Source organism: Natator depressus, chromosome 11, assembly GCF_965152275.1.
Source record: "Natator depressus isolate rNatDep1 chromosome 11, rNatDep2.hap1, whole genome shotgun sequence".
Taxonomy (NCBI): domain Eukaryota; kingdom Metazoa; phylum Chordata; order Testudines; family Cheloniidae; genus Natator; species Natator depressus.
The window spans coordinates 77,655,274-77,667,391 of record NC_134244.1 but is presented as its reverse complement, the minus strand read 5'-3'; the positions used below and the strand labels follow the sequence as shown (position 1 = coordinate 77,667,391).

At 54.4% G+C, this 12,118-nt stretch overlaps 1 protein-coding gene across 3 annotated transcripts in view; it reads right to left on the bottom strand.

Annotated features, from left to right (window-relative positions):
- COL18A1 (collagen type XVIII alpha 1 chain) overlaps positions 1 to 12,118 on the bottom strand; it is a 226,338-nt gene that overhangs the window by 15,229 nt on the left and 198,991 nt on the right. For all 3 annotated transcript variants that reach the window (XM_074968203.1, XM_074968201.1, XM_074968202.1), the window contains 11 exons: positions 11,534 to 11,596; positions 10,462 to 10,497; positions 9,799 to 9,888; positions 8,439 to 8,468; positions 8,278 to 8,304; positions 7,356 to 7,418; positions 5,736 to 5,810; positions 4,930 to 4,965; positions 2,195 to 2,248; positions 1,086 to 1,148; positions 115 to 180 (listed from right to left, as the gene is read on the bottom strand). In XM_074968203.1, coding sequence (XP_074824304.1) covers positions 115 to 180; positions 1,086 to 1,148; positions 2,195 to 2,248; positions 4,930 to 4,965; positions 5,736 to 5,810; positions 7,356 to 7,418; positions 8,278 to 8,304; positions 8,439 to 8,468; positions 9,799 to 9,888; positions 10,462 to 10,497; positions 11,534 to 11,596 — 603 coding nt within the window. The remainder of the gene's footprint in view (positions 1 to 114; positions 181 to 1,085; positions 1,149 to 2,194; positions 2,249 to 4,929; positions 4,966 to 5,735; positions 5,811 to 7,355; positions 7,419 to 8,277; positions 8,305 to 8,438; positions 8,469 to 9,798; positions 9,889 to 10,461; positions 10,498 to 11,533; positions 11,597 to 12,118) is intronic.

Below are 12,118 nucleotides of genomic sequence, written 5' to 3'. Positions count from 1 at the left end.
TGCCGCCAAGCACACAGGGGGCAGTAAACAGCGGGAACACCTTTCATGGCCCTGGCCATCGTGTGACCCCGACCCCAGAGCATGGCGTGATGACGTGCTAGGACTGTTACTTACGTTATTGTCGTAGACGGACACTACACTGCCAGGGGCACCTGGGGGCCCGGGGAGACCCGGAGGACCCTGCAGAGAGAGGAAAGAGTTCATTGGGTTCCAGGAGGCTGGACTGATGCAGTCAGCCTGAGGGTCTTACTCCTCCGCAGACTAACCAAGACCCTCACTGCGGGTCTCTGCCCAATACAGCTGGACACAGACACCCACGTCTCCAAAAGCACCTGGACACCTCTGCCCCTGAATGCCCAAACGGAGACGCGGAAGGCCTGGCCAGAGCGGGTGGCGGTGGCAGCGAAAGGGGGGCGAGGGTTTCAGTCAGCCATTGGCATCCATCATGGTCCCCTTCCCTCTGCCCTCTCTGCACAGGACTGGCTCCCTGCTGGCACATGCCACGCAGCACCCAGTTGCATGTCAGCGAGGTGGGGACAACAGCAGAGCGCCCGTGACTGATGGCTGTTTCCCTCAGGGCCCTCCGCTCCTGGAGCCCGCACAGCAGTCGCCAGGCTGGGACACGTGGGGACGGCTGCTCCTGGCCCACATGCCTGTTTCCTTTCACAAAGCAAACCAAGCTCCACGCCGACAACGTGGGCACCCCCAGCCCAGCCCAGCCCTCCGGCCCTCTCCCCGGCACCAGCTCTAAGGACGGGGCGGATGCCCTGACCCCCGGCATCCAGGGGTCGTCACCACACCACAATCCATCACCTCCTCTCTGATTGGCTGGCTGTGGGGTTTTTGGGTGCTCTGGCAGTTGGGGGACCCTGAAAACGTTTTCCACCCTGGGCTGCTCTTGCCAGCATCCCTGTCCTCCGTCCACCCCCCAGCCCAGCCCTCCCCTCTCACTCATTAAACCTGTGTGGTGCCTCTTCCCCATGCTGGGGTGGTTGCCCTCTGCACAGCGCCAGGGCAATGTGGCAGGCCATTGCCAAAGCCAGCTGCAGCACCTCCGGCATGCCATCGTCCCCCAGGGCACTCACCTGCAAGCCGAGCCCTCCGGGGTCCCCCTTCTCGCCCTTCAGCCCGTTCATGCTGGGACGACCCTGCAGACAAACATCAAGCCCAGGGTTCAGAGTGGAGTAACTTATTGTAGACACTGCTCACTCCCACAGCTGGGCTGACTCCAGCTGAGGGCACCACACCACACACGGCGCCCGAGGAGGGCCTTCTTAGGCTGCACTCCTCTCGCTAAATCAGAAGGGAAAATGCCCCTGGGAGGGCGGGGAACATGCCCCCAACGAATCGGAGACGTTTGCGAGCCCCCAAACTCTACTAGTTCATATACTTCTCCTGACCAGTGCTCTGACCATCCAGTCTGAGCTCCCGTACAGCACAGTCCAGAGACCTGCCCCACCGTAATTCCCAGCGCAGAGCTGGCAGAAAAACAGCCGATGTTGGTTTAAAAATTGTCTGTGCTGGAGAATCCACCGCGACCCTTGGGAAATCGTTCCAGTGGTTAATTACTGTCACTGTTATAAACGTACACCTTATTTCCAGTCTGAATTTATCTGGCTTCAACTTCCAGCCATTGGAGCGTGTCAGAGCTTTTCTCTGCTAGACTGAAGAGCCAGTCATTAAACATTTGTTTCCCATGTAGGCACTTACAGACTGTGATCAAGTCACCCGTTCACCTTCTCTTAGGTAAGCTACATAGATTGAGCTCCATGAGTCTATCACTATAAGGCAGGTTTTCGAATCCTTTAATCATTCTCGCGGCTCTTCTCTGAACCTCTCCAATTTATCAACATCCTTCTTGAATTGTGGGCACCAGAACCAGACAGGATTCCAGCACTGTTCGCACCAGTGCCAAATACAGAGGCAAAATATCCTCTCTACTCCCACTCAAGAGTCCCCTGTTTATGCATCCCACGACAGCAATTGCTCAGCTTGCTTGTGAGCATCTGGTGAAAACACGACCGCAGCAAGAGCTCTCCAAGTGAGCCAAGCTGTGTAGCATTAGCCTCTGCACGGGGGTGTCTCCACTTCTTTCAGACAGGGAGGCAATGGGGGCAGTGCTGGCTAGTGAAAGGAGCACCAGACCCAGCTTACCCAGGGAACAAACCAGAGACAAGTTAAGAGAAGTTCTTACCGGTCTGCCAGGAAAGCCGATTTCCCCCTTCTGTCCAGGTTGTCCATGCCGGCCCTAAAGGGGAGAGCAGGAAAGGAACACACACTCAGACTGCACACCCATGCAGGAAAGACATGGGCAGAAACAGGGGGATAAGAGGTGCAGCTGGCTCTGTGCTGAACTACTAGCTACGAAGGACAAAGGACACTGGAGTGGAAAAGCCTGGCCATGCTTCATTCCTTTGTCCTCAGCATGCACCTCCTGGCTCTGTGCATTCCTGAGTCCATCAGAACAACCATACTGGGTCACACCGACGGTACAGTCAGCCCAATAATCTGTCTTCCAACCATGGCCAGAGCCAGGTGCTTCTGGCAGTCGGAGGTTTATGGATACCAAGAGCGTGGGGTCGTGTCTCTGACCATCTTAACTAATAACCATTGACAGACCCATCCTCCATGAACCGATCTAGCTCTTTTGGGAACCCAGTTATACTTTAGCCTTTACAACATCCCCTGGCAGTGAGTTCCACTGGTTGACTGTGCGTTGCGTGAAGAATTACTGCCTTTTGTTTTAAACTTGCTGCCTATTAATTTCACTGGGTGACTCCTGGTTCTTGTGTTATGTGAAGGGGTAAACAGCACGTCCCTAAGCACTTTGTCTGCATCATTCATGATTTTACAGACCTCTGTCACATCCTGCTCTTTAGTCATTGCTGAACAGTCCCTGTCTTTTTAACTTCTCCTCATATGGAAGCTGTTCCATACCCTTAGTCATGTCTGTCACCTTTCTCTGCACCTCTTCTCATTCGGGTATCTTCTTTGAGATGGGGAACCAAAACTGCACACAATATTCCAGGTGTGGGTGTACCATGGATTTATACAGTGGCATTATGACATTTTCTGTTTTATTATCCATCATTTTTCTTATGGTTCCTAACATTGTTATCTTTTGTTGACTGCTGCTGCACATTGAGTGGATGTTCTCAAGAGAACTACCCACAATGACTCCAAGATCTCTTTCTTGAGTGGTAGCAGCTAATTTAGACCCCATCATTTTATATGTAGAGTTGGGATTATTTTTTCCTATGTGCATTACTTTGCACTTATCAACATTGAATTTCATCTGCCATTTTGTCACCCAGTTTTGTGAGATGCCTTTGTAACGCTTTGCAGTCTGCTTTGGACTTAACTATCTTGAGTAGTTGTGTATCGTTTGCCAATTTTGCCACCTCACTGTTTACCCCTTTTTCCAGATCATTTAGGAATATGTTGAATAGGACTGGTCCCCTGGGGGACACAGCTACTTATCTCAATCCATTCTGAAAACTGACCATTTATTCCTACCGTTTGGTTCCTATCTTTTAATCAGTTACCAATCCATGAGAGGACCTTCTCTTTTATCCCATGACTGCTTACTTTGCTTAAGAGCTTTTGGTGAGGGACCTTGTCAAAGGCTTTCTGAAAATCTAAGTACACTATATCCCCTGGATCACCCTTGTCCACATGCTTGTTGACCCCCTCAAAGAATTCTAGTAGATGGGTGAGGCATGATTTCCTTTTACAAACATCATGTTGACTCTTCCCCAACAAATTATGTTCATCCTTGTGTCTGACAATCTCGTTCTCTACTATAGTTTCAACCAATTTGCCCGGTACTGAAGTCAGGCTTACCGGCCTGTAATTGCTGCGATCGGCTCTGGAGCCCGTTTTAAAAATTGGATTCACATTAGCTATCCTCCAGTCATTTGGTACAGAAGCTGATTTAAATGAGAGGTTACAGACTTCAGGTAGTAGTCCTGCAATTTCACATTTGAGTTCCTTCAAGACTTTTGGGTGAATCCCATCTGGTCCTGGTGACTTATTACAGTTCAGTTTATCAATTTGTTCCAAAACTTCCTCTAATGACACCTCAATCTGGGACAGTTCCTCAGATGTGTCACCAAAAAGGAACGGCTCGGGTGTGGGAATCTCCCTCACATCCTCTAGGGTGAAAATGTATGCAAATAATTTGTTTAGTTTCTCCAAATAGCCTTGTCTTCCTTGAGCGCTCCTTTAGTCTCTCCATCACCTAGTGGCCTCACTGCCTATTTGGCAGGCCTCGGTTTCTGATGTACTTAAAATTTTGTTGCTGTTAGTTTTTGTGGTCTTAGCTAGTTGCTCTTCAAATTCTTTCTTGGTCTGCCATATTATACTTTTACACCGGACGTACAGAGTTTATGCTCTTTTCTATTTTCCTCACTAGGATCTGACTTCCACATTTTAAAAGGAGGCCTTTTTGCCTCTAGCCACCTCTAGCTCCCCTGTCCTTAACGGCTGGGCCTGTCCTGCAGCTCAGATAGTGTACGTGAGTTGTGGGCATTGCTCAGCACCGATTCACAGACACCCGGGTTGGAGGCCACACGCTTGCTCCTAGCAATCTGATCCTGGCTATAGAGTCAGAAGGGCTCCAGAGCAAGCTCTGGGGTTTGCCAAACCCTTGGTTCCTCTGGCCAACGGCCCTGTGTGGGGCTTGCTAATGAGCACTCGCTCAGAGCACCACCCATTTGGGCTGGTGTTTCTGTCGCAGATCCAACTTTGGTACGTCTCAAACCAGTTCTGAGCAAGACAAAAGGAGGCTGCTCCCGAGTATGAAGACCATCCCCTGAACACACAATCTGTTGGCGTGACCCCCAGTTGTAGTGAGCACCTGGCACACAACGAGCGTGAAAAGCCATCCCTTACTGACAGAATGCTAGAAAGATGTAGGTGCTAACTTACCGCTGGGCCCATGGGTCCCACGAGCCCCTGCTCACCCTGTGTGCAAAGAACAGGAAAAGAATTAGCATTATGATGCACATGTGGCCACCCACAGCCTCTTCCTGGGGCTATTTCTCCATCACCCTCATGCTGATGTCACCTCCCCATCTAGGGGTGCTGCGGCCCCCCCCTGAGCAGTGGGAAGGAGGATGCAGCAGGCTGTGCCTCCCCTGTAGCCCCCAGCACCGCCCACCCTGAGCACAGCTACTAACAGTGCTCACGTACCGCCGACAGATACAGGGGCCCTGGGACATTTGGGGAATTGTGTCTGCGTTGTCGACAACACACCCGACTGCCCTGCTACCTCTCTAACCATGAGCCAGCCTCAAACTCTCCTCGCTCCTGCAGTGAGCTGACCTCCCTCGGTAGGATCGGCCCTGGCAGCTGTGGGGGGCCAAAGGGCAGGGACGGCTCAGTGCCCTGGCTAAGCATCGGAAGGAGGTGGGGGGGTTGAGCTGAAGGAGATGGGTGCAGGGACAGAGCAATGTAGGCCAGTGGTTACTGGAGCTTACAGTGCAGTGAGTCATGGCCAGTTCCAGCCCCAGGCTGGCATGGGGACTGGGTGTGAGCCCTCACTGCATCCCTCGGCTGCTCTCAGTGTAGCCACTGCCCCCAGAGGCAGAGAAACCTTCATGTGAAACTAGCCCCTGCCCTGGGGCTGGCCACCCCTGACTTCCCAGGGCGTGGCGCTCCACCCTGCCCTGGAGCGCCCAACGCTGGGTGAGCGCCCAAAGCAGGCCAGGCGAGAGCCCGAGTCCGTGCGTGACCTTGTCTCCTTTCGTGCCGGCTGAGATGCCCGTCCCATCTGGGCTGATGATCGCTCCAGGCTCTCCTTTCTCACCCTTCCAGCAGGAGATAAAACAAGCAGGAGTCAGAAGAGAGACAACCCAGCCCCTGCCCGAACAACAGTTGCCTTCGCACGGCTCTCTGCGGCTGCCCAGGTGGCAAAGGAGAGCTGCTCTCAGAGTTTCTCTAACAGTTAAATACAAGCCCATGAGCGTCACAGAGGGCTACGCTCCGGCGGTGAACTCACCCTGGGTGGGGCGGTGCTCTGCTGCACGGCCCAAGAGCAGACTGTGACCTAAGAGAGGTAGGGCTGACAAATGGAGGGGGACTTTTGTCCCTTTCCTTTGCTTCTCCACCATCTCTCTGGGCTCCCAGTGTGGGAGACCACAGCTTACCGTAGTAAAGTGTCATTGCTAAAGACTGGGGCTAATGAAAAATAATGGCACAAATTACTCATAGATTCTAAGGTCAGAAGAGACCACGGTCATCATCCATTCTGAGCTCCTGCACAGCACAGGCCAGAGACCTGCGCCACAATAATCCCTAGAGCAGAGTTTATAGACAAACATCCAATCTGGATTTAAGAAGTGCCAGTGATGGAGAATCCATGACCGTTGGTAAGCTGTTCCAATGGTTCATTGTTCTAATGGTTAAAAATGTACACCTCATTTCCAGTTTCAATTTGTCTAGCCTCAACTTCCAGCCATTGGATCCTGTTAGACCTTTCTTGGCTAGATTATTAAATATTTGTTCCCCATGTTTTGTCACCCAGGTAATCAAGTCACCCCTTAACCTTCTCTAAGTTAAAGAGGTTGAGCTCCGTGAGTCTATCACTAACAGGCCTGTTTTCTAATCTTTTAATCATTCTTGTGGCTCTTCTCTGACCCCTCTCCAATTTATCAACATCCTTCCTGAATTGTGGGCACCAGACCTGGACACAGTATGGAAGCAGCGGTGGCACCAGTGCCAAATACAGGGGTAAAATAACCTCTCTACTCCTACGCGAGATTCCCGTCTCTGCATCCCAGCACCGCACAGCTCAGTTTGCTCAGCTCCATTGTGAGCATCAGGGGACAAAGCTAGCACAGCAAGAGCTCCCTGAGCCAAGCTGGGGCTTCTCACGGCATCGTGGAAACCCCATGACTGGAGACATTCAGAACAAGACTCAACGAAAGGCAGCAGGGAGCAGTCCTGCAACAGCAGTGGGGATGGAGGGATGGGATAAGCCAGTAGCTGATTTTACACCTGGCATTTCTCTCATTCCGCTGGGTTCACTGGGACCAAGCTGCTGGAAGGAGCACAGCTGCTCTCCTATTACTCTCCTGGGATCTGGTGATGCCTCACAGAGTGACGGCCGCCAGCATGGTAGCTCAGGTACCTGAGCCAATATGAATTTCCATGCCCCAAGGAGTCCAAGGCCAGTGCTGTGACAGGATTGTGTCTGGTCCCTTCCACTATGAACTGGGAGCCAGCGAGCACCCATCAGCGGGGCTGGGAGTCAGAGAGCAGGAACTTTGTAGACACAAGGATCATCACAACGCCACAAGTCAAAATCACCCAGTGAGCACTAGGGACAGAGACAAGCAGACAGGCCAGCCTACCTTTGGTCCTGGAGTGCCTGGGAAACCTGGCTCTCCTGAGTCTCCTTTAGGTCCCACTGGGCCCTGCAAACGGAAGCAGGGAGGAACAGCCATGAAGACAGTTTAGTGATGCAGGACACTCCTTTACTTCCAGTACTGTGGGCTTCCCCCAGGGGGGCTGGAACAATCTGTACAGTGGGGGTGCTGAGAGCCATTGAACCAAACAGTAAACCCTGGATATGATGGAATCCACTTCAAGCCACTACCCCTAGTTCCAGCACCTATGACTTCTCCCAAGGTGGGGCAGGCAGGGAGACGCCTTCCCAGGGGTTAGAAAGCTCAGGCCCACAGAAGATGTTTGCAGCTTGCTTCACAAGCAGCCTGGTTGCTTTGGCAGGCAGGAGTTTGCACTTAATGTATTTGGCCAAAAACACCCAAACAAACGTCTGCAATGTATTACTGCAGGCCAAGGTACCGGGTGGCCCCAGCGTGTCTCGCACAGCCTGTGTAGCGAGCGCGTCTCCACAGACAACGTTACTCAGCCGTGTAAACCCTTAAAGCTCTTGAAAGTGACGGGAATCGAAATGAACCTCAGCTCTGGCCCAGTCACAAGCAGGCCTCCACGAACACCCCGACCCACCATCTGACAGAGTCGGTGTCTCGTGGGTGCCATGTTAGGAACAGGGAAGAGGCCAGATTCCCAGCTAGTGTACGCAGGCTTTGACTCCAATGGGGCTACACGGATTTACACCAGCTGGGGATCTGGCTCAGAGAGAAACTCAACATTTAGCTCCAGGTCCAGGCTGTGAACACCCCGGATTGGTGGGTGTCTGGATCTGGGGGTTGGTTCGGGCTCCCACCGGGGACATGGGCTCCTCAGCACGGGGCACAGGTAGCTTTCCCATTCTCAAGGCTCTGTCAGTAAAATCATAAAGCTACTCACCGGGAAGCCAGCTTGGCCTTGTCTGCCCTGAGGAAAGAAACAGACACCTGTAAACTCTCTCTCCTCAGGCACTGGGAGAAGTGTAAAACCGTTGGTGCACAAAGGGGACTGCTGGGGCTGCTGGCTGGGCAAATGGCAGGGGGATGCTCAGGGCTACGTACCTCAGGGCCTGGTAAACCAGCTAACGCTTTCTGAAAAGGAAAAGACACATATTAGACCACGGACCCCTGCTGTCTTCCTCCTGCCTACCTCAGCGATGCCCAGAACTGACTTTCCGCCAAGGAAGGGGCTGACCCAAAGCCCCCTGGGGTCAATAGGAGACTTTGCACTAACTTCAGCCGGCTTTGGCTCAGGCCCACTGCTCTGCTTGCTAAGGGCGATGTGCCCTCTCCCAGCGTGAAGTGCCCCAGCCGAACTCGGAAGGCCATGCCGATGGGTTCTATGGGTTTGGTCCTTTCCGCTTAGCGCCACTTATTCCCCCTCCCACTGACATGCTTTTATCCTCTCTGCTGCACGCAGCCATTGTGTCAGGGCCTGGAGCCACAGGCCCTGTGCTGAAGATCTCACCATTTAAAACAGTTAGAGATAACCAAGCAAGCTGTCTGAGCCGTTAGGAACATAACCTAAGACAGACCTCTGCCCATTTACTCAGTTTAGCTTCTGTTTAACCATCCCATCAGTTTGTTCTAGCCCATGTCTTTAATCACTCATTCACACGTCCAGGGGCACACGCGCGTCCTGTCATCATGTTCAGGGTGCACATGGGTGGCGCTGGGCTGGGCTGGATTTCCTGGGGTGTACTTTTAGTTATAGCACTGGCCTGGTCTAGCTCCCATTTGTCTGCGTTTCAGCTCCAGCCAGCTCTGACTTCCCTTTGCCTAAACCCTCCCCTCTCTTCTTTCCTCTGCCAGCCCCTACTGGAGCTCCCTGCCCTCCCACCTGGCCCTCTGAACAGTGCTAACGTTCACACAGCTGAGTCTGCAAAATGGCAACGGCCTCCACTCACATGGGTCCCGATCCTGCAACTGGAGGAGGACAGGCAGCAACCGGCCCCTGCCTGGAGCCCTGCCCAGGCACGAGGTGCGGCAGGGCACTGCCACTTGCAGGGCTGGCCCACGCGTTGCCTCTCTGAACTCACAGGGGTATCAGCGTGTGGGAGCGCTCTCAGTTTCGGGGCTTTTACTCCAAGTTAAACAGGTGCCTCTCCCCGGGGAGCAGCTCCACAGCCCGGACCAGTCCCGCAGCAGTGACACACCTGCTGACGTGCACTCAAACGCAGCACGGCTCCAAGCTGCATGAGCCGTGGGATGCTGGGGCCCCAGCTGGGGGTCAGCACCAGCCCATAGTAACTCACCAGTGCCAGGCGGGCACAAGGTGCTGCTCAGCGTGGTGCTAAGCCCGAGGGAACTGGCACACAGCAGCCGGTTGTGACTGCTGCCAGAGTGTGGGCAGAGAGGGAACAGCCTGGGCAGAGGGGGCCCAGAGACAGGAATGCAGGCCACAGGGGAGACGTGTCCTTACCTCTTCACCCGACGCATAGATGACCTGCCCCGGGGGTCCAGGGAGCCCAGGGGGGCCTGGGGAGCCCACTCCATCTTGGCCTCGTTCACCCTGAGAAAGACAATTCAGCGCAGGCTTCCTTCCTACTGCACCCAACCTCAGCCCACACGGCCCCCTCTCGCAACTGCAGGGCCCTCCCGCCAAGCCTGCCCCCCCTTACAACCGTTGGCGCAGGCCCCCGAGCCCAGACCACGCGCCTCACTGGGCCCCCGAGCCCAGACTATGCCTCCCCCACCTTGCCCCCATAGTGCTAGGCCCATGAACCCAGTCAGCGCCCCCCACCTCGCCAGGCCCCCGATCCCAAACTGCACCCCCTCCAGCCCGATGGGGCTGGGTTCCCAATCCTAGCCTCCTCCCCCCCCCCCCCCCGCCCTGAGCAGCTGGGGGTGGAGACAGAGCTTGGCGATCAGAGCAGCCCAGAGGCTGGTGGGCCAGAAGGTGGGCTGGGCCGGCATGGAGGGAAGGGAGCCAGCCAAGCAGGGATGAGACACTGTTCAGAATCAACAAGGGACCAAAATACGCACACAGACGCCACCCCCGAACCAGAGCAGAGCTCAAGGGGCTGGGGGAGGTTGCGCCGTGTGCTCCCCAGAGAACAGCAGCGTGCCCCAGCACAGTACTCACCTTAGCCCCCTGGATGCCCTTGTCACCTTTGGGTCCCTGCAACGAGAAGCGGGGGTGAGAGCTGCCCACCTCCGGGCCCAGGAGAGAGAGACAACACAACACACAATCTTCACGTTGCTACGGTGGCCTCTGAATCCACACTCCAGGCGTCAAGTGGCCAAGTGCCAGCCTGGCAGAAGGGGCAGGCTCTGGTACCTACGAGGGTCTAGCGCTCACTTCAGAGACAAACTAGTCCTGCCTCCGCCGTCACGGGAACAGCAGGGGAGCTGGTCCAGAGAGAGCAAAGAGACAGAACAGGCTCAAATGTCCCGGGACGTCTCCTGTGGCTACCAGGCTGTCCCCATTAGCGACCGTGCGGCGAGGGACAGCCCTGGCGGGAACGGCGCCATCACACAGGCGAGCCGCACGAATGAACCGGGAACGGAGGAGCTGAGCCTGACGAGGTAACAAAATGGGGTGAAACAGTCCTCCTTGGGGCTAGCGGGAGTTGCAGCTCTGCTGATGAGAACGCCCCTGCCTCTTGGCATGGCCCGTCCTGTCCCCAGGAGAACAGCAGATGCGCCCCAGGATCTATCTGCTAATGGAGTTTATACACCAGTGCAGTCTCTGCACCTGGGGCAGGGCAGGGCACCAAAAGGAATCGGAAACCTGGCCAAACACAGAGCAGAATGGGACTCTCTGGAGTGCTGGGGGTGTGGGCAGGGACAGCGCGTGGAAGAGATGGGAACCGGGCGGGGGTGGGAAGCGATGGCCAGGGACGGGCTGTGAACACACCAGGCAGGTCTGCTCAGCCGACGGAGAGCGACTCAGATGCATTTCATCGGTCTGCAGTGAGGACTTCAGTGACAGGGCAAGGGACACCTGACATTTGCCGCTGGGGAGCAGAACATCGGTATGTGTCACTTGAATGGTACATAGCAGTGAGAACAATCCAGGCCCTGCATCCGCAACCAGCGCGTGCTGAAATCGCCCCACTGCAAACACCTGGGCAGGGGCTCTGAGAATAACAGAGACTCCAGAGTCCACAAAGAGCAGTTAGGGTGGGTCAGGGAGCTGGAATCCCAACACTCACCTGAGGTCCTGGGAAACCTTCCAGCCCTGGGCGCCCATCCACGCCTGGAGCCCCGTGGTCCCCCTGGAATACACAGACAACCACAGCACATTGAGACTTTGCTTTTGGCACTGAGAGCCCTGGTCTTTGGGGGTGTGACTCGCATTCCAACAGTCCAGAGTCTGGCTGCCACAGGGCCCCACCCAGCTCTAGGCAGACCCCTAAGCATCCACACAAGGGTTTTGGGTGGATTCTGTGTCACAAAACCACACACTTTACAAATCTGCGCGATGACACTGTTGAGCATTTTGAAATATCAACCTGTCATTCCATCTCACCACCTCGTCCCCCCAGAACCAGTAAGAGTGTGATCTGCTGCATACAAAATTAAGTTCTAATCTACGAAATGCATGTATTTAACACTTGCTACAGCCATCAGTACCTATGTATTTGAATCACAGGCGTACAGGAGGAGGGGAGTCGGGGCAGCCCTTGATTTTCATTAGATATACCAACCACTCTTTTAATGTGAAAAATATTCAGTGCATTATAAATATATTCAAAAAGAAGAATAATTTGAAACAAATTCTTAACATTGGAATCATT